Below are 20,181 nucleotides of genomic sequence, written 5' to 3'. Positions count from 1 at the left end.
CAGTATCTTTGTAGATACACAAGAGCAGCAAAGCATCATGATCTTGTTCCGCAGAAACATTAGCAGCATTTCACCGTTTCCACCACAAAAGCAAAGAACCTTAATTAATATGGTGAAAATATAGCAAGTATGAACTTAACTGATTCACATTGAACGCAGAGTTGCTTAAAGCTGGGTTTGAATCCACAACCTCTTCATATTGAGGCGTCTGTATTTGTACATTAAATGATGTGTAACTGTTGAATTATTGAAAGAAAATGAGTGGTATCATGACAAACAGAGTTTCATGTGCAGTTTTGACACAATAACTTTTCTGAGACAGCAGCAGCCCAAGTCCAATCCACAGTCGTGATGCGCAGCTGCTGCATGTAGATGTGGGGCGCAGTCATCAGTGTGCAGCAGAAGTAACCATCTGAGCCAGTCAGGTGCACCAGGCCCTGATCAAATCACAGAAGCACCAATGGAGGCCTTCAGCATTTTCACTAATCACATTTCTGGAGGAATTGTGAAAGCCCAACTCTGGAGATGGGTGGGCTCAGTGTGCTCCAAAGAAAGAATGAGGACCAGGACGCATCCACAGGAATCTGTCAACAGGCGCCTGCGCTGTGGAGAAGCAGCTCTGCTGTGCTGCTTAGGTGGATGCCAGCCACCTGCTAGGGAGGCCATTTCAACTGCTGGTATCTCTGATCTGGTTTATTTTGTGAGAATAGGATAGAAATTAACATTTACCTTGCCGTCTGGCTCAGTGATTCAGTTGACTGAAGCTCCCACTGTTATGATACATTGACTCAGCGAGTCACTCCGACTCTGCCCCCTAACTGAACAAGACTCTGAGAAATCCACCTCTAAAAACAGGAGAAGTTCTGTCTTTAACCTGACGAAAGCCATTGTTGTCACAAAGCCACAAAAAAATAATGCCACAGTTCTGCCTCCACATTATCAGCGATCACAGAGGCTTCCGTCAAACTGGCTGCATCTCTTTCATCGTGACTCAAGTGTCACTTTGACACGTGTGCCAGTTCCATCCAGATGAAAGCTGAATGAAGTAAGAACCAACTTGAGCTGGATGATGAAATATTCATCACTACTATCAAAGTTGTGCATTAAAGCTCCTATGTGCCGCGACGCTGGGAACTCCACTACAAATTTCACCGTGCACTTCTTACTATTTATTCTATTTTTGGTTTCAGCAGTGACTCCAATCACCAAACAGCATCTCGAACTGCACTCAAGCTGATCCCCCGGAGAGAAAGCCTGCATTAGTTGAGCCATCACTTTGCCTTGGTCCCCTGCTCACATCTGAGCTCCAACTCTGTCATCTTTGCTAAAATAAATCAAAGCCAAAATAATTCATGAGTCTTGAGAATGTATGTCAGATTTTTGCCAAGGTTTGAAAACCATTAACTCGCTTCTCCTTTTGTTAAGAAAGAGAGAGATGAACAGGCTCAGCAAAAATCTGTAGATAGGAAGTTCAGTCACAAAGGTATTTTGGGCCCAACTGGGTTCTTCCAGCTCCAGTCCGCCTAAATTCCAACATTCCCAAGTTTAACTTCCCATACAAATTCACCAGAAATGTTCTGGAATATTACCAGAAACTTTCCAAACCTTTACCACCTTAGTGGGAAGAAAATGCTAAATTCCAAGTCATTGAATATAATGAAGTTACTGAACGCAAATGTGGTCAAGTACTAAATAATGGTCAGCGAGACCAATGATTTAATGACTGCCACTATAAAACTAGACTGGTTGTCCTACATACAGATCCCAATAATCTCACACTCTAGACTTGACTTTAACAACAGTTTGAGGTGTAAGTCAGTCACAAGGTGGACAAAAAAATACACTTGTAGGTCTGTAAATTCAGTCAAAAACAGGAAAAAACTTTTAAGGATGAAACATGAAACTTACCATAATGCATCAGTCTGGGAGATTTTTTGCTTTGGTTGGAGGCTTGTATGTATAACAACACACTAAAGTTGTTAAGTTGTCCGCAACCAACACACTGACACTGACACCAGCTCCTAAATGTTCACACATCCATGTAGAAGGACAGGATATATTCATACATACAACAACAACCCCCGATAATGCTTATACCGCTGCAGTACCAGAACAATTCCCGGTGATGGATATGCCTTATTGTTGTGAGCCAACTAAAACTTAATGTGTGAGCAGAATGACAAAACACAATGACAATACTTGTACAATGGAAGTTGTTTTCCTGATTCGACTTTCTGTTCTCTTAAGTCTTCGACCTCTCGGCGGAGGTATGTGCTGTCTCAGTGCCTTTCAAGAGTTTTTAGGAGGTTGGTGCTGACGGTGTTTTAATGTGCATGGAATGGTTGAGTGGCTCATTACCAAAAACCTGTAGTCATTTTTTATCCTGATGGGACTTTTACAAATGCTGGCAAGAGAAAGACTGCTGAAGGGGGTGTTCAACCCCAGTCACCAGAATGTAAACATATATTTTCTGAAAGACCTTTCACTTACAAAAGACCCGCAGTGGCAGCTCAACGATATTTGTATTATTTGAACTATAAGTTCGATTTTTTATTGAATACATTGACTAAATTATATTGTTGCTATTAGGCAGATGGCATGGTACAGGCACCCGAGAATAAAGACTGAGGATAACACATATCTGGAATACTGTATCAAAAAACATGACCCTAAATTCAGGTTTGAGGACGTGAGAGGATCCAACTCATCCTCCATGTGAGCAAGCAGCCTTTGCTACATTTGATAAAGAGGAATCAGGTGTTATCTTAGCATTGAAAAATATAAAAGTTTGGATGAACACCACCTCTGTTGTGTCCTTTTATTCAGGTCTATTTCTCAGCAGACTTAGTCATGGTCTTGTCTGATGCATTACAAGTACTGAGATTAAATCTTTTTTTTTCCATCCTGAAAGTGATCAAAGCATCTAACAGCTCCCTGTCATGGTAATGCCTGCTCTGGATTATCGTGGCTTCAGGACGAGGAAGTGGGCAAGTGATGTATTATAAACACAAAGTAGCACAGACAGTTATAGTAGCATCAGTATGACTTCGCCAATGATCGTCAATTGTCATAAATCAAACAACCTGGGTCAAGTTACATCACAACATTACAACACAGTCCAAAGTCCAAAGAACTGGAGAACAAAATAAAGCAACTCTACTTTCACGGCGGTGACAGCTTAATGCACAAGTGGAATAACATTATAAAGGAGTAATAATTTAGTGATAAACTTAACACAGAGGATGTCAGCAAATGAGTCAATGAAAATGTCAGTTTGAACGTGACTCGAAAGTCTTTTATTCATGACTCCCAAAGTCAAAATGCTTTGATGGCACCTACACCAGTAGATGTGTTCCTCAGTGTGGGATAGACTGGTTCATATAGGGTTAAAAGCAACTTGTGTGTTGCTACAAATGCTTTCAAAATCAAGATAAAAAAGCAGCCACCAATAAATATATATTTTTTCTCTCCATTTAAAACGAAATCACTGGTAATATCCAAGACGCCACTCACCAGCGAGCACTCCTGCCATGTACAATAGACTTATTCGTAGGACGCCGTGCACCATCTCCAGGGGGACGCCAATCATCAGCTGTAATAAAGCATTGAAGCCAAGCTGCTCCAAACTGAAGGCAAACAAAAGAGAAGAACAGGATTTTTATACGCGACGTTGCTGTTGAAAACATAGTGTGTGTGCGGGCACCTACCCCACATGCATAAACATGTAGCTGAAGAAGCGCCACACTTGTGCTCGGTGTCCAGGATGGTAGACCAGAGGGCTCTTCATGAAGTCGGGCTGATAGGTCTGTAGTACCCACTTGTTCAGCATGATGCCGTAACACATGAAAACAATGATCTGCAAAGAGACGCACCAGCCGCGGCTATCACTTACAGCGCCGCATTCACAAAGAAATTACCCTGCGATTACAGATCACTCTGAATGTCGCTGGCGGTTTTTTCATCCCCTCCCATGAATGACACTAATCGAACCAGTGGAGACACGAGCCGTCTGCTGGACAGGATGGCCCATCTGCTTCCATTCCATTAGGGTTTTTTTCTCTTTCTTACAGAATAATGACTCTTTGTCTGTGTGAATTAAAATGAATATTATCACACACTCAGTGTAATTACAGCCCATTGCCTCCTATTATAAGAGCACTTGGCTCTGTTTCCCTCACATAAAGATGATCGTCCAGGGAAATGATTAAGTTTTGTTCAGAAGCTGAAGGTTATTTTGGTGGCATAATCTCCTTTAGAGGTTTTCTTTTCTTTTAATTGAATATAATAGGTTGCTCATTGCATCTGAGGTAGTTATGCTGCTGACTGCCCTGCTTTTCCAGCAGAGGAGGAGAGAACAAAAAAAAAAAAAAAAAAAAAAAAAAAACGGTTCCAGCTGAGAGAAAAAGAAATTGTGTTAAATCTACAGCTGAGCTTCCGGCTCCTAAAATGTTTGCAGCTCGACACGAGCTCAGTGAAAATGACATGAAAGAAGCGAGGAAATGTCCCTAGTGTGTCAGGAGAGAGAAAGGAAACCGCTTGTTGACGTTAAGGCTTAGTATCAGAGCTTTGAAGAGTTTCAAGTAGGAAACCTAAAGCTACTTCTTGGCACAGCAGTTGCCTTTGATTTCCTGCACACAGTTTTAATCATACAAAACCAGTGTGACAACACAAGCTATGTGGAATCAGAAACTATTATTATAAACTATCTTACCTGGACTATGGTGACGATGGCGATGAAAACAGGCGGGGGGCACAGGCGGTTCTGGTGGAAGTACCAACGCCGGTCCGTCTCGCAGGGCAAGATCTCGTAGGCCACATAGCGGACAAAACGTTTATACAAACCCAGGCCTGTTTCGTCCAGCAGGATCTCTCTCTGCAGTGTGCGGCGGCCATTGGCGATAGCTCGACGGAAACTGCTGGAGCGTTTGCTGCTCATCTGGGAAAATCCAAATACCACGATTTATACACTTGTCATTACACGGCTGAGACGAGGATAACATGATGCATATGTGGTCAAAATTCACATCAGCAAATTAGCAAACAGAGGGCCCTATAAATATTAAGGAAAACATTTTGAAAAATCAGATAGTAATTGAGGGGTTGAAAAATGAAATCTTAAAAATTCGTATGTCCTGTCAGGAGATAAAAAGGCAGAGAATTATGATAAAAAATAAGGTGGAAACACAGGAGGAAAGGGAGAAAAAAAAACCATAGCCACTTTCTGGATTGTAGGATTAAAGGGAAGATAAAAAGCGATGTAAGTAAGGGAGACGATCCAAAAAGTTTGCCTGGGGCCGGATTCAAATTGGAAAAAGTCCTCTCTAATATCACGCAACTTTATTACCACTATAATCTGGGAGTTTAAACGACTGTCAGAGGGCGTCCTGGAAACTTGCACAGATTTATTAACCTAAATTCTGGAGTCAGACAAACGGATGACAACTCACATTTGAATAAAGAAGTGTTTGCCCTAAATAAGCCAGTAGCTGAGGCGGAGCTCATCCATTTTGGAAAACCTGTCTCAGTCCCTACACAGGACTTTAACATCCCTAGCTTGCAACGGTAATTATTTAAGCACCTTTCTTCTATATTTCATCCATCCGTCCTTTATTCCACTCCTTCTGCCTGCTACCGAGCCGAGACAGGACTCACTGTTGAGCTTGCTGTCCTGTATGTTCCACGTATTATTAGTTGACTAAGCACGCGGTTGAACTTCAACCCAAATGTGAATGAATATCGAGGGCTGAACTCATCATCCTGCCACTTCCCGCAGCTCTGACAGAGTGGATGAGTCATGAGTTAAGGAGGATAGACATCTTTGATTTCACCTCAGAGCCACTGATCACTGGCACTGATCATCAGAGAACATGGTGAACCAACGTTCATTAAGCACTGATAGCACCAGAGACAGCACAGTTATTGATGTAAGCACTGGCTAATCATCTGACACTGACTTTAATCTTCGTCTTTTGCCGTCAGTCTCAGGAAATCTGTTGGAAGTGGAGCTCCACTTCTGAAGGCTCCTCTCTTCTCAAGTGCATAGTCGCTCCCAACACTCGCGCACGGCACTGCAATAGTTGAAGGGCTTATACGGTTGAAAACCAATGGATCAATTTCACGACGCATGATGATGTTTTCCTTCTTTTGTTTTTCCACCTGCTACAGCAGGAAGCGACAGGCTTGAGAACACTGAGTCTCACCTTTTGATTAGTGCAGATAATTGGTAGAGAACATGCAAAGCTCTTGTTTTTATCCTCCCCCTCTTTTTCTTTAAATGAAAAGTGTGTTTTCATTTGTAGAGCTCACACCACAGCTCTTCCATACTCCCAACAGTTTTATAAGACTCAATAAGATTTTGCATGAAGCAACTGAGATATCTCTTGCTCCTCTTACTCTGCACAGGAAAATGCTCTCAGAATAATACAAGCACATCCATGTGAGCTGTTTGTTTAAGCAAGAATTTGGACATTTCCTGACCTAGTAGACGGACAAACACTGCAGGTCACGTTTAGAGTCAGAAATGGACTGCGACAGGATCACCTGCAAAGACTGTTTAAACTAACTCCTCGGGCAGAGAAGCAGAGGGAACTTCAACCAACCACATGCCAAAACAAGACTAATGTACGTTGCAAAATGTGTAACTAACAGACAAAGGAAATGAAAAGGTAAAGAATATCATGGCTTTCAAGAAACTGTATCTGACAGAGAAACTGCTAGATTACTCTGGAGAAGAGACTTCAAAGATCAAAAGTCACTGACTGACAGCAACAGCGTCTCTTTGCAGCGACATAAAGGAGTCAACATTGCCACAAATTTACATACAACACTACGCACAACCACTGTCTATTATATTATATTATATTATATTACATTATATTATATTATATTTTTTCCGAAGATTCAACTCCGAGTGCAGATTTGTTTTCTAAGTGCAATGAGTTGGTGCACAGATAAGTAATTTGAAATAGAATATGTTACTCTTTTGTGTAATTCGATTTGAACCTTTAACTGATATATTCATCTAGATAAAATGTGGTACACTAGGAAGCAAAAAGCAAAGTGTTTGATGTAAAAGGAGCATCACGAAGACAAACTTCTCTGTCAGCACACCTGGACTCAGGAACAGCCTGCCTGAGCAGATCCGAACCATAACATGGAACCCCTTCTTCATAACATTCTTATAGACATGCATCCACATAATATAGTCCAGTTTGCCTCCTCACGTCTGCCTTCAGTGACTAGCTATTCAACCAGGTCTCCTGGACTCATCAGTCCACATGCCTCATATCATCATATGCTGATGCTCCAGTCTTAGCATGTTCAAATTCTGTTTTGCCTGTAATGCATTTTGTGAACAACGTTTCGAAAGGTATATCAGTGGAGTTTCATGAAACGATATGACAAGTGCATGTTTGATTTGCAGTAGAAAAAAATATACGAGAGAAAACGTGCTATAATGTGCTTTAATGATATGTTATAATCTCTGTAGAAATAGTTCATAATAACAGCCTTTGCGAAGGAGTTTACATGTGATAGCTGTTTCCTTCAGGCTGTGGCCATAAGAGCACAACCCCTCATTACTGGGTCCTGTGTGCAACCTCACAGAGTCCTGCTGTTTCTGCTGTGACCTGTTGTGCCGTGACCTGTTGTGGACAATACAGCAGGAGGGAAAACATACATACATGGCCAAAACGTACGAAAGACGTACAATATTAAATAATTAATGTCCCTCATTCTCTTCCTGTGGGACTGAGGCGTGTCCGTCCAAACATTCCCACACAGAGAAATGTAAATACTTGACATCACAATTCACATGAAATGATCTCAATTCCAAACACTAGAGGTGCCATCAGCACCCGCTGAAGTCTCCTGGTGATTTGTACAGTCATGTACGATAAATTGAGATGGACACTTGAGTGGACACTGCGGGTCGTGGTGGAGTGTGTCTGGCTGTGAATAACTCTAATGTAAAGGTTAACCTGCCCCTGTGTCTGAAAAAAGATTTTTAAATTGTGAAAGTGTTGTGAAAAATGCTTTTCCTGAACTTACAAAGTTCTCATACACACAGAGCTGTTGGGTGAGTGATACAGATGTCTGAGGCTGTGTTTGGCTGATAAACACAATTGTGTCAAGCTGGGCTCGTGGCTCTCAAGTAAGAGCTCGGCTGTTTAGTCAGGACCCCAAAGACGGAATTAGACTGCAAGCAAGTGATGAGAACGGAAGCAGAGAAGACGACGTAAAGACAAAAACCAAAGGAATAGAATGAGATTGTCTGATCTGTTCCAGATCAACACTGAGTCTAACAAGATATGAGGAAACAATGAGGGACTCAATAATTGAGTCGACGGTGAAGAATAACCTCACCAGGAAATGTATTCAATATGTTTTAGTATTCACACTGAGGATTTAATTAAACCTCTCTTTGTTGAACCAACATTTGTAAATTATGTAACTCCTCCAGATTTCTTCTTTGTGATGTTAAGTGCAACACAAAAAAGCCTGTTTTTCAGGTGCAATAGAACAATTCATAAAAGACAAGGACAGCGCAGACTGAACACAGCATCAAAAAAACATTGAAAATCCTCCTCCATCAATACCATCATGAACAGAACTCTTTTTTATATTTGTCCATGGTGAGAGATTAAAACACAGTATAACACAAGGAATTTCCTCTATTGAGTGAGCATTTACTCAACGGCAGAAATGTTGCTCATGTTGGAGATCATGTTTAAATAAGAGACGCTGGATTCTGGTGAGAGAAGGTCCAGCACATTTGGGAAGAAAATTATCTTTCGTGAGCAGTTTTATTTTAATCCTGAAGCAGTACTCAGACCTGAAGAAAGAATCTCCGGTGGACACATTTTTCGGGAGTTTCTGCTGTAACTGAAGCTCACGTGAGATCAAAGATGATGACTTACACTCATTTATGAAGTGACTCTTAGTATTCTATCCTCCAGCAGTGAAGGTATTTGAGATAAGTAAATATTTGCCTTGAAGTAAATATTTGCCTTGAAGTTTTTCGCGGAAGAGGAGACGATAAATTGTCGGTTGGTTCAAGAGTGACAGCCAACTGCTTGTCCCTGGAAGCTAGTGTCTCTGGTTGCTGGAGCCAAGCCTGACTGGGAGTGGGTGTTTCAGGACGGTGTAAGGCGAGCCCAGGGCAAAACCATGCTCTGGAGCCCAAGCACACGCCAGCTCCAACATGGAGATCCGCTGGATTTACAGTCGGTTTGGTTCAGCTCCTCCATCCTTCTCTCAATTATGAACAGTTCCTGTACCCGAGGACAGATTTTTTCACACCACCTGACCCGGACAGTCAAGCCATGAGATGTTTTCTATCCTGTATTGTTTGAATTCTGGCACTCGTATCTCGCAGTGATGAACTGTTTCCTCAGATTCTGACACACACTTGCATTACATGTAGCAGCACTGTGAGGCAAATGGAACAAAAGAAATGAAAGGACAAGGACAGATTGCAACAGGGAACTGTTGAACTGAACTGTAGCAACCAGGCCTGCATTCAGGACTTAAACATTATCAGAGTCCGGTAAAAGACTGGCAATATCACTGGGGACGCCTCTCAGCATGAACCATCCAACCTGTCCAATCACTAGTTAGCCACAACCGTGGACTGTTTGTTGTCCACTTTGTTTCGCTGTACAACTTAATTATGTCAAAAGGTGGATACAAATTCCTTGCAGTCAAGATAATTTTTTATTGCCAAAAGCAATTGTTTCCATTTTGCCCAAGAGAAGGTTTGACTTTAAAAACAAGCAGAACTTAATTCAGCCTCTGTTTTGAACCTTGGCCTTGTTTTTTCTGTCCTCATGTCCTCAGATGACGAGGATCTGACGAGAGGAGGAAATGATAGACAGCTCTGATATAAGAAAACAATTGAGAAAGTTTCATTCTGAGCTTCTTCAAGTTATCACCACCATATTTTTAAAAATCCTTTTCTCAAACGAAACAGTCAGATAAAAAAGGATGCATTTAATAGATGACTGCTCCCATCCTCCAGATATATACGGCATATTTCAGGGTCTACTTCGAATGGATTTCTACGGATCCTCTATTGCCATTAAGTGCGAAATTTGACTTAAACGTGGCCATATTTTCAGAGGCACAGATGCAAGAATAAGTGATTTATGACTGTCAGATTATATCCCCCCAACGCTCAGATCAGACGCCAAGACAAACACAATCAGAGATTTATGATCGCAGGAACTGAACGTGTGTGGCAATTTGCCGCAACCTTTGTGGCAATTTAATGCTGCCCCGCTGACAGCAACGCCACAGCGTTCCACACCGTGATTTGTGTGACACATTCACCCTCTCACTGGTGCTTCTGCAGCATCCCAGCTGCTCTCTCATCTTGAAACTTTGTGGATTTGGTGAGTTACAGCACCAGACTCTGTGTGGCAATCCTTGAAGGGTGTCTTTATGAAACAACTCAGAAAAAAAGATTCAGACTTTTAAAGCCCACACACACCTTATCTTATCTAGTCTTTCTTTATACAAGTAACATCTGACTTATGAACTGGATCAGTTCCAACCAACCGGTCATAAGTCAAATTGGACGCAAGTCGAATGCCATTCAAAATAGCCGACACGAGGGTTATAGGTACTACTATAGTGGTCGATCACTGTGTGAGAGTGAGATGGTGGGATACTCTAACTGTTGTATGCGTTGCTGGGCTGCTCCATGTAGCGGTGCCAGACATTGAAAAAAAAAAAAAAAAAAGCATCTGTTGGCCGTGGTCATAAGTACGGGTGGACATAAGTCGGATGTTACTTGTATATATACAGTGGTACCTCGGTTCTCGACCAAGCCTCAAAATAGGCTTTTGTAGGAGTGAATGTAGAGTGTCTGCTGCAGGTGCGCTGTTCCTCTATGTGTGTGGCCGCTGCATGTGGGAGGGGTTGCCGAGTGAGTGACGTCTCTCCAGAAGTGAAGAGGTGCCCGGTGCGTGTCCAGCTCTGAATGTGCGCTTCTGTGCAGTTTGGCTGTGACAAAGTCATTAACCAAGTAACGCTCTGTCCCAGACTCGCCTCATCCCTGTCCCAGCTCCAGCCCACAACAGGACATCAAACCCTGGAGTGAGCGCTCCAGCCTCGGAGGTGTGGAGAGTGAGCACCTCCCCTGTGACACTGTACCACGGTCCAGTGTGGAGACAGGAAAGGTTTTACACCTCAATGTGAAGAAAAAACAGCCAGTAAATGTAGATAACAGGACACGTCTGCATACAGAGGCTGCGTTATACACAATAACAAAGCGCTTGGGTCAGCTGATCGGTCTGTGCACATTATATTTTTTGCAGCTTTTTTTGGGGGCAAAAAAATCTCTAAATTTTTGTTCAAACTCCGATTTGTTCGAAGTCTGGGACATTCGAAAACCGAGGTACCACTGTGTATGTGTATATATATATATCATCATTCAATGACGCAGAGCACAAGCTAAGACACCCACCCAAAATCAAGCCGCCAAGTCCATAAGATCCTCCTACATAAGAATGTAAAGCAGATTGCTGAGTGGTATCTGGATAAGGGAGGGTTTACGCCCCAAAGTGCCCTTGAGCACAATAAATTCACGCAATCTAAAGCAGCTTATTTTTAGACGACAGCTTCTGGCAATGTAACAGTTGGAGGTAGATGCACAAACCAACAATGATCAACAGATAGAAGTCACTGTCGTTGGAGTGGCCTCAACAATGACTCATGTCTTTTTCTTCAATATTTCCAGATCAAGAAATCAATGTTCCCAATCTGCCGCTCTATCAAAAACCTTCGCACCAGTGCCATTTAACCCTGCAAAATGAAAATGAACTATCCCTGTCATAGTCACTAAAACACACCCTCTGTCTGTTTAATTAACCGTGGCAGCCATTTTGGACCCCTGAATAACATTAGCCAATTTATTACCCGGCGGAAAACAATGACACACTTCTTCAAATACACAGCTGGCACATAATTAGGTTGCCTTTTAAGACACTAAGTGCACAGGCTTTCATCACCAATTTTTTTTTAATCTGTCATAGTTCAGACAAATACACATTGGAGTCACTGAAGAACTTTCTTTCTGCTCTGATGAAAAGTGCACATATACTGTAGTTGCACCGATGTTTGTAGTCAGTAAATCTTTCCTCCCCAAGAGTGTGTTTCCATGTTTGAACATGGTTGTGCATTCATGTGAGTGTGTGGAGTTTTCCCCAGAGAGGTTTTAGCAGAGTGTTACATATTCACCCCTCTGGCTGAACTGATGGAGTCCTCTGGCTCAGATCAGCCCGCATGAGAGATTAGATGAACATGAACGATGTCAGAGGCAGCGTTGTTCGCTTGTTCACACACAGACGCCAAGGAAGCTGTTGTCTGGCGCTGCTGTGACTCAAACACATTTACACCTACTCAGGTCTGATGGGCAGCGTGGATCCGCGGCTGAACAGCTGCTGCTTTTACATGGGGATGGCGAACTCACAGCATCAGGTTGAAATTACCTTGTTACATGACTCAGATTATGAGGAGGACATTTAGGGGAAGAGATCCGTTCAGTCTTTTTTGAGTCCATTTTCCTGCCTGACTGGGCATGAAGAAGGCAGAAGAAAACAGATGGATGAATGGATGTTCTACTGCTTCAATGAAAGAGAATGAGGTGATATGGAGCATAATATGGAGCATCATGAAGGGCCCTTCAGTAGCACCAGCAAAATGTCACATTCATGATTCAAGTTCTTTTTTTTTGTGCAAGTCTATATTGCAGTACACAACAACACTCAACACTCATTATGTGACAGTTATTTTCTATTTTACCATTAAGGCCAAATAGTATAGTCTTGTGCTTCATGAAGTATCTTGTCGTTTCTTATGGCTCATATATTTCTTTCACAAGACTATTCCCTCTATTTTCTATTTATTTTCATTTTATGATTCAATTTTTGTAGAATAGCTAGTGGTAGTTATTGAACAGACTTGACGCATTTTCTGGCCATAATTGCTGATCTCATTTTGGTTTTTCACATTTAAAAAAAAAAGATTTAGTCTTTAAGTTCATGAGAATTTCTATTACATTTTTCATCACATTTTTCTCGTTGTGCATTTCATACCTTACGCCTCCATGCTGTTTATTATTTTCCTCATGATTTAGCATTCTCAAGTAAATATATTAATTCTCTGTCTTCCTGTTGGTTACATATGTCTTCACTGAAAATTCATTCAGCAACATCAACAAACGCCGCTGTCATGGCAAGCTGAGACATCTTGAGGAGTTGGAAGAAGTTGATTGTGAAGGGGCATCTACTGAAAAGACAAAAACACTTCTGGGGCCTTGGGTGCCCGGCAGACATACCAGTGGAGCACAAAGGTAGCAGACTTACATGAGGGGTACAATAAATGACTTTTTTTTTAATACCAAAAATTTGTGCCCCTTAGAACTGTTGGCTCCGAACTGTAGAGGGTCTTTAACAGCTCCATGACATTGTGGTTTCGTGGTAGACTCACAGTCAGAGCTCAACTGAGGTTGTTGGTGGTGGTGTTCAAAAAGTAAGGGATCAGTTCAGAGCCTATTAGGAACTATAAAATGAGGCCATTGAGACACAGTTATGAAAATTACAGGCTGATGCCCCATTACAGTTATTACCCTCCAACTAGTTATGCAGGACAAAGGAGAGACATTGTCACAAATAAAACATGACTGAATGACGAGAGTAAAACAGAGAAATGAGCATGGTAATGTCTTTACAGTGTCAGTATTAATCATGATCCCATTCTCTCAGGGGACGCACGCCGCACATCAGTACAGACACCAGAATAGTGGCCACGGCTGTAATATAACTGCAGCGCTGAACTTTCCAAAGCATAATATGACTGTCATCTGTCACACACTGGGGAGTGCTGGTCATAAATCTGTCCGAGATAAAGACATATGAATGATGAACGTGAAGAAAGAGCCGCAACACAGAGGAGGACCGTGAGCAAAGAGCTGTGGCATATAGGTCTGCGAGAGCCAAAAGAGAACCGAGCTGGACGAAATTTATAAGGTCATAACAGAGCAGGGAAAAAAGTCCGGGGACAATTTGCAGAGGAAAATGCCATTTATGAGACGTTTTTTTTTCTGCAGCAGACCCCCGTCCTATACACACACCAGAAACTAGCATTCTATTCACACTAATTCACTCTCTGAATTAGAAAGCAAAGCTGAAGTGGCAGGCGGCGTGAGCTTGAGTTACAGCGTCTTCGGCTATAGGAGTGGAAGCGAGACAGACGCGGAGGGAGGGGAGTAATCGCTGCATCAATTAATAATGGGAAGCTCGGAGGCTTCTGTAGATATGCAAATGCTATTCAACAGCGTGGTTATAATCTGCGGGTGTTCATGTGCATGTGTCGGACAAATCTTTAAATTCAGACGTGCGCTCGATGCCACAGCAAGGCAGGCCGTTCTCATATTACCTCAGATTACCGCCCGCTTCGTCCAAAGCCCGAGCAATCGAAGGCGATTTGCATTTAGCTGATGGGTGATTTTAATAGTGTCTCCATGATGGCATCAGGGCCAAGGCACTGTTTGATTTATCCTCCAAACATGAGCCCCTCGGAACTGAAGAGGTTTTGCGGTGGCAGCAGGCTTCAGGGAATAAAGAAGGTGTTGCACCCCGGCCGTGATTTCTGGCTTCCCGACGGGTCAGCAGAAATTAAATACGCCTCACCTACGTCCTCATACTGCAGCCGACAAAACCAACATCTAAATTGTGCACTAGGAATTGATCAATGAACACTGATCAGTGCATGCACATTTCACAACTGTGTTTTAGTTTTCACCTCTACCTGGGTGGACTTGTCAGGATACCAGCGGCATTCACTCGGAAGATTGAGTCTCCTATTTCAGGAGTCGAATGCAAATCCATTTTTGAAGCTACAGTGGCTGATTCAATTGTCTAACCTCAACCTCAAAAAAAAAACCAAAAAAAAAACTTTTCACTCACCAGCTCAATGAGCTCCTGGTAACAGACTTGTCCCTCCTCATTGCTGTGGACCAGTGCTAACAGCATGTCCAGTTTGGATGGGTCCAATTGCAGCTCATGGTGCTCCACCAAGCTGGTGAAGTTTTCCACTGGGATAAAACCGGTGTTCTCTGGATCCAGCTGTTAGTGGAAAAACAAAAAAATAGGTCAGTGTTCTAACTCGTATAAATCATTCTAAACAGTCAAATGAAATGGCTAAAACTGCACGAAACAATTCTGCTCCTCTTCTGGTTGAATTTTGGCATTCGGTTTGCTATTTCCTGTTTTAGGATTATTCAAGATAAAACATAGCTGATGTTATTTTAGATTCCCAGTGATGTTACTGTAGATCAGATCTGGGCAATTACATAACATTACAAACTGTACCATTTGTGAGAGGCCAACATGCTAAAAGTAATACAGCGATGACTACAAAGCACAATGGAAAAATATCTATCAAAATTAAGGACAAAATGAACCGATGAAGATGAAATGTTATTAAGGATATTAAGAAGTGTAAAGAAGCCATGAAACCTCTTGAAATATATCATTTTATATCCACTTAATTTGAATACAAACTCACTATGGACTAGACGTTCAAGGCAAAAAGACAATTTATTTCAAAATATATGTTCAGTATTCCTTTGTATTTTGAGGAACAAGAAAAACACAAAAATGGCCAATGAGAAGAAGAACATTTCAGTCTTAAAAGAAGAGCATGCTATATTTAGTGATGAAATGGTGGTGACTAAAAGAGAAAGAACAAAAAATGCAAAAAAATCAGGACATGTTAGGACAGTCAGAATGACTATCACAATCGGGACAGTTATAGTTTTAGTCTGACGTCAAATGGGCCACCAAAACACAGGCCTCTGGCCACATATGGCCCCCGGGCCACACTTTCCACAGGTGTGCCCTGCAGATCATGTCGTGTCACAAAACATAAAAGTGTAAAACAGCATAAAGTCTGCCCACAAGTCAGTGGTGTATTTCTCGCAAAGAGAACTGTGTAAGGTGGAAACACAACAGAGTGGCACAGGTTTGCAACGGTTTGCTTCTCATGCAAGTCTTTTATTTAGCTTATCAGACCGAGATCGACCCTCTCCTGTGGAGATGAAATGTTTCTATTTTGAGGAATGGAGTCGCAGATGACTGGAATTCAGGAGATTCATTTTGTTGAACAATGGAAATGAGGAGTCGTGCTTATGCAGTGCTGACGATTTATCAACATTCAAGACAAAGGTGTCCAAACAATTCAGATGCAACTACTGTCTTATTCTTTTCACATTCACTTGGTGCCTCTGTGTTTCACATTCTGACACGTGTTAAAGAAAGTAAACTATGAGCACAGTGCAGATAAGTACATTGTCATGGTTAAAGTGTGGCAATATGCTGCAGCTGTCATCAGACCCCATGCTGCGTTCCTTTTGTCATAAGAACCTCAAACTAAAAGTGACCTGTCTGACGTCTGTATTAAGCCTTGGCAACTCAGTTCTTTGTAATTCTGATGTGAGTTTCCCACAGAGAAAACCAAAGAGTTTCAGCCTTCTGTGGTTAATTGAGTGTGTGATGGACATGATGTGTATATTGGAAACCACAGTCTACAGCCCCTTGCACATTGCATGGTAAGTATATGGATGCGAGCCAAATAAAACAGTTCTGAAAGTGTATATTAAAAAAAAAAAAAAAAAGATAAATTCGTATTCATTACATAAATCATATTATTATAGAGCTAGATAACAGCCTTATCAGCATACATCGTTTATATGGATTTGAAAATAGGTTCAAGTGCGATACATATTCACAGCAACCATACTGTCTAGATACCCTGAAAAACTGTGTGACCTGTGTTGGAACCTTAACTAAAATCGTCTGCATCATTGTGCTCCAGCATTTCCCATCAGAGGGTCATGAGGGCAGGTCAGTCCCCTCCACCTACTGTATGTGCTACAAGGCTGTAGTGTGTGCATGAGGTCTTTGCCGAATGAAACCTCACCAGCCTCCATCTGGGGAGGAAGCCTGTAAGAGAAAACTGCAGGACCGTCTTTCTGCAGCTTCACAGCGAGGGACAAAGGCAGCTTCAACCAAACTAATACTCTCCAGCCCAGTCCATGATGGAAAACCCTATAAAGTGAACTTTTTTCTTCACTCACTTAGTCGGCACTATGTGAGAGCCCTTAAAACGGATCAAATCCAGATAGTCACCAAAACAGCAAAGTGAAGTTGTCTAAAATAGCACCAATTTAATCTGGACTGTTAACACGGGATGAAAAACATGTTTGAGAGCGTCATTGATTTTGCTTCTGTTGAATGGTACTTCCACCCGCTTCCTCCTTCTACCACCTCTCTCCTGCTGTGCTCATCCGTGCACCAGCTCTGGCACAACTAACTGTATTTGTAAACACGCCCGAGGACAAATCAGTGTGGTACTAAAAGAGCACTTGGGAGGAGCCCTCGCTGTTTCCCATTTTCAAATTTCTTGAATCCTTAACGTTGCCTCATCAGATTTTGGAGGGTAAAACCAACAGCCTCTCGTCGCCCTCGGGAGGGAGGGGGCTTTCAGATTGTTGCGTCAGAGTGGAATCACTGGAGTGGATCATTGTTGGAACCAGAGAGAATAAGCTGATCCTGGACATCCAAGTCTGAGAGTGGAGTGCTCCTGCATGGGTGAGCAAAAGAGCTTCACCAGCTGTTTGGGTAGTGACCTTTGTGAGCAGTTCAGTGACGCTCTGCTGCTGCAGGTTGCCGTTTAAAGCCCCACTGCTCATCTGACAAAATAGGTCCATGTGGCAACTTAGTGTTGAATTGCACTTCTGTGTCTCATTCAATTCAAAGCAAACATTAAACCCTGGTTCTACTGAATCTTATTTGTAACTACATGTCTGATTTATTTCCTGTCATAGTCTACTCTTTAAACTCCCTGAGTGATTTCTCTTTCCAGGGCTCCAGCAGGCAGGTTTGCCACAGATGATGTGCCACAACCATGACCGACTGTATAATAAGTGCGACCTTTGACAAGCTTGTATTGCTGCTGTCTTTGATGGTGTGATGGTGATGTGACTCAAACAAGAGACAGAAATATTGCTAAATGAATAAACAGAAAACAAACAGCACAAAGTGGCCAGAAAAGACAGCAGACGCACAAGAGAGTGAATCATTTCACCGCTCACTCCTGTCTCATTGTTGTCTCAGCAGGACCACCAGTGTTCTGAAACCAGCCCAACACCAAATGCTGTGTCTAGCAAGATGAGAAGGAAAATGAGCCCACTCGTATTTTTACATAATCCCATTAACTGTGTGATACTGTGCGGACGCTTACAAAAACACATTGAGCGTGACACACAAACACACTCCTTCGGACAATTTAGAGTCATCAATTACTGCGGACGGAAAACAGAATGCCTGCAGGACAGCAATCTGAGGGAGGATACAGCAAGCACAGGAGCCAGAAATCCAAACCCCTGAGTTGCCTCTTGCTGGACTCATGATGCTGAGCCAAGGATGGTTAAAGATATGTGATGTTCTGGATCACTTTGAAAGGTGATGTCTGGGTTAAGAGAATGCTCACATACAATGACTAAATAGGTTATGTCTTGTTGGCTTACAGCAATGTTGGAACATGCCTTGTGTTCTACACCAGGGGTTCTTACACCTTTTTGATCTCAGGGCCCAACTTTCCCAGAAGAAATGGGCCAAGGGCCCATTCAAGCAATAGAAGTGACTCATTACTCTTAATTTCATTTGTGATCTATAACCATATTTAATATACTTACATGTAAACCAACCAAAACCTTGTGAAATGACATGAAACCATGTGACCAGGTGCAAGTAACATTAATCAAATTTAAAAGAAAAAAAGAAGAAAAAATACACACGATGCACACTGTTGAGAAAATTGGAAAAACTGAATACAATTCTGAATAATAAATATAACAAAACCATGTCTAAAATCATAAAATAAAAATAAAAATGTGTTATTTAAACTCCAAAGAAGATATAAGTAAAGTGTAAATGAAATATTGCCATAAAATGCACTAATTAATTTTCAAAACTGCTGGAACAGTTGCTTTCATGAACAGTTTTTACCGTTGGGGGGAGCAGCATCACTTTATTTATAATTGTTTTCTTTTCAAGAACTTCTCCATAGTTGCTAACTACCACAGATTTGCAGCTGTCAAGTCAATTCAGTGACACACTACTGCCACCATACGTGGGTAATGTATTAAAACTAAGCGACTCGCGGCCCAAAGGTGGAAAAAAAAAAACTTTTAGTGGCCCTCTAGGGGGCGCTCGCGGCCCAACCATGGGCCCCGGCCCTGTGGTTAAGAATCACTGCTCTATACCACAGGGTCATTAGGTCAGAAGCATTCCTGAGTTTTCATCGCTGTGATATCACAAACATCAAGACAGTTTTACTAAGACAAGTTTTCTGTTTTTAGCTAGCGCTGAACAAAGCTGTGTGCATGAGCAGCAGCAGCAGCAGCATGATGTCGTTCAAATGATGAAAAGGTTTACACAACACAACACCAATCACCTATTTCCTAGCAATTCAGAAAATGTCATGCTGGAAAAAAGCTCAGCCGCTGCCTTAGTACACCCAACGCTGTGCATCTGCAGTCCAAGTATCACTCTGCACTTCACACAGGAATGCAGCATCAGACTCCAGTGCCATGCATCAAATAGGCTCCTCGCTCAGCTGGAGCTGACATGGAGAACACAGAGCCACATTGGGGACGTCTGATGACCGTCGGCTTCCATATGTCAACACGTAGCTGTGCACCCCGTAGCTTTACAGCAGCTAAGGCAGAAAGAAAGCGACCCAATCCCTGAGCGCGATGCCGATCTGTCAAATCAGCACAGCTTTTACGATGACCTTATTCAGGCAGAAGTGCACACATGCTGAGCTGGAGGAGGGCGGAGGATCGTTTCATCCCGCCAATTACTCTTATCAATTAGCCAGATGAGCTACGGTCAGATGAACCACTTGTCAAGGAGAGCTTGTGTTTGTCTTTTCACTGGGATGCTGGTGACAAATGGCACTGAAAGAGACAGGGAGAAAAGAGAGCTGAAGCTGAGAGAGGTGACGGGGACAAAGATGATGCGCGAGAGAGAGAGCAGGGTTGCTAGGAAAATATGGAATAAAAGCTGGGCAAGGCAGAAGTGGTAACTGAAGCTATGGTATCTGGTGAGAGCA

At 42.3% G+C, this 20,181-nt stretch overlaps 1 protein-coding gene across 1 annotated transcript in view; it reads right to left on the bottom strand.

The window, feature by feature from the left end:
* Positions 1–20,181, bottom strand: part of rhbdl1 (rhomboid, veinlet-like 1 (Drosophila)) — a 52,410-nt gene that overhangs the window by 26,347 nt on the left and 5,882 nt on the right. Inside the window, exons 2-5 of the mRNA XM_053866164.1 lie at positions 14,970–15,128; positions 4,712–4,936; positions 3,708–3,856; positions 3,514–3,626 (exon numbers count right to left, since the gene is read on the bottom strand). Coding sequence (XP_053722139.1) covers positions 3,514–3,626; positions 3,708–3,856; positions 4,712–4,936; positions 14,970–15,128 — 646 coding nt within the window. The remainder of the gene's footprint in view (positions 1–3,513; positions 3,627–3,707; positions 3,857–4,711; positions 4,937–14,969; positions 15,129–20,181) is intronic.

This window comes from Synchiropus splendidus, chromosome 5 (genome assembly GCF_027744825.2).
Source record: "Synchiropus splendidus isolate RoL2022-P1 chromosome 5, RoL_Sspl_1.0, whole genome shotgun sequence".
NCBI lineage: Eukaryota > Metazoa > Chordata > Actinopteri > Syngnathiformes > Callionymidae > Synchiropus > Synchiropus splendidus.
This window is presented reverse-complemented; position numbering and strand designations above follow the sequence as displayed.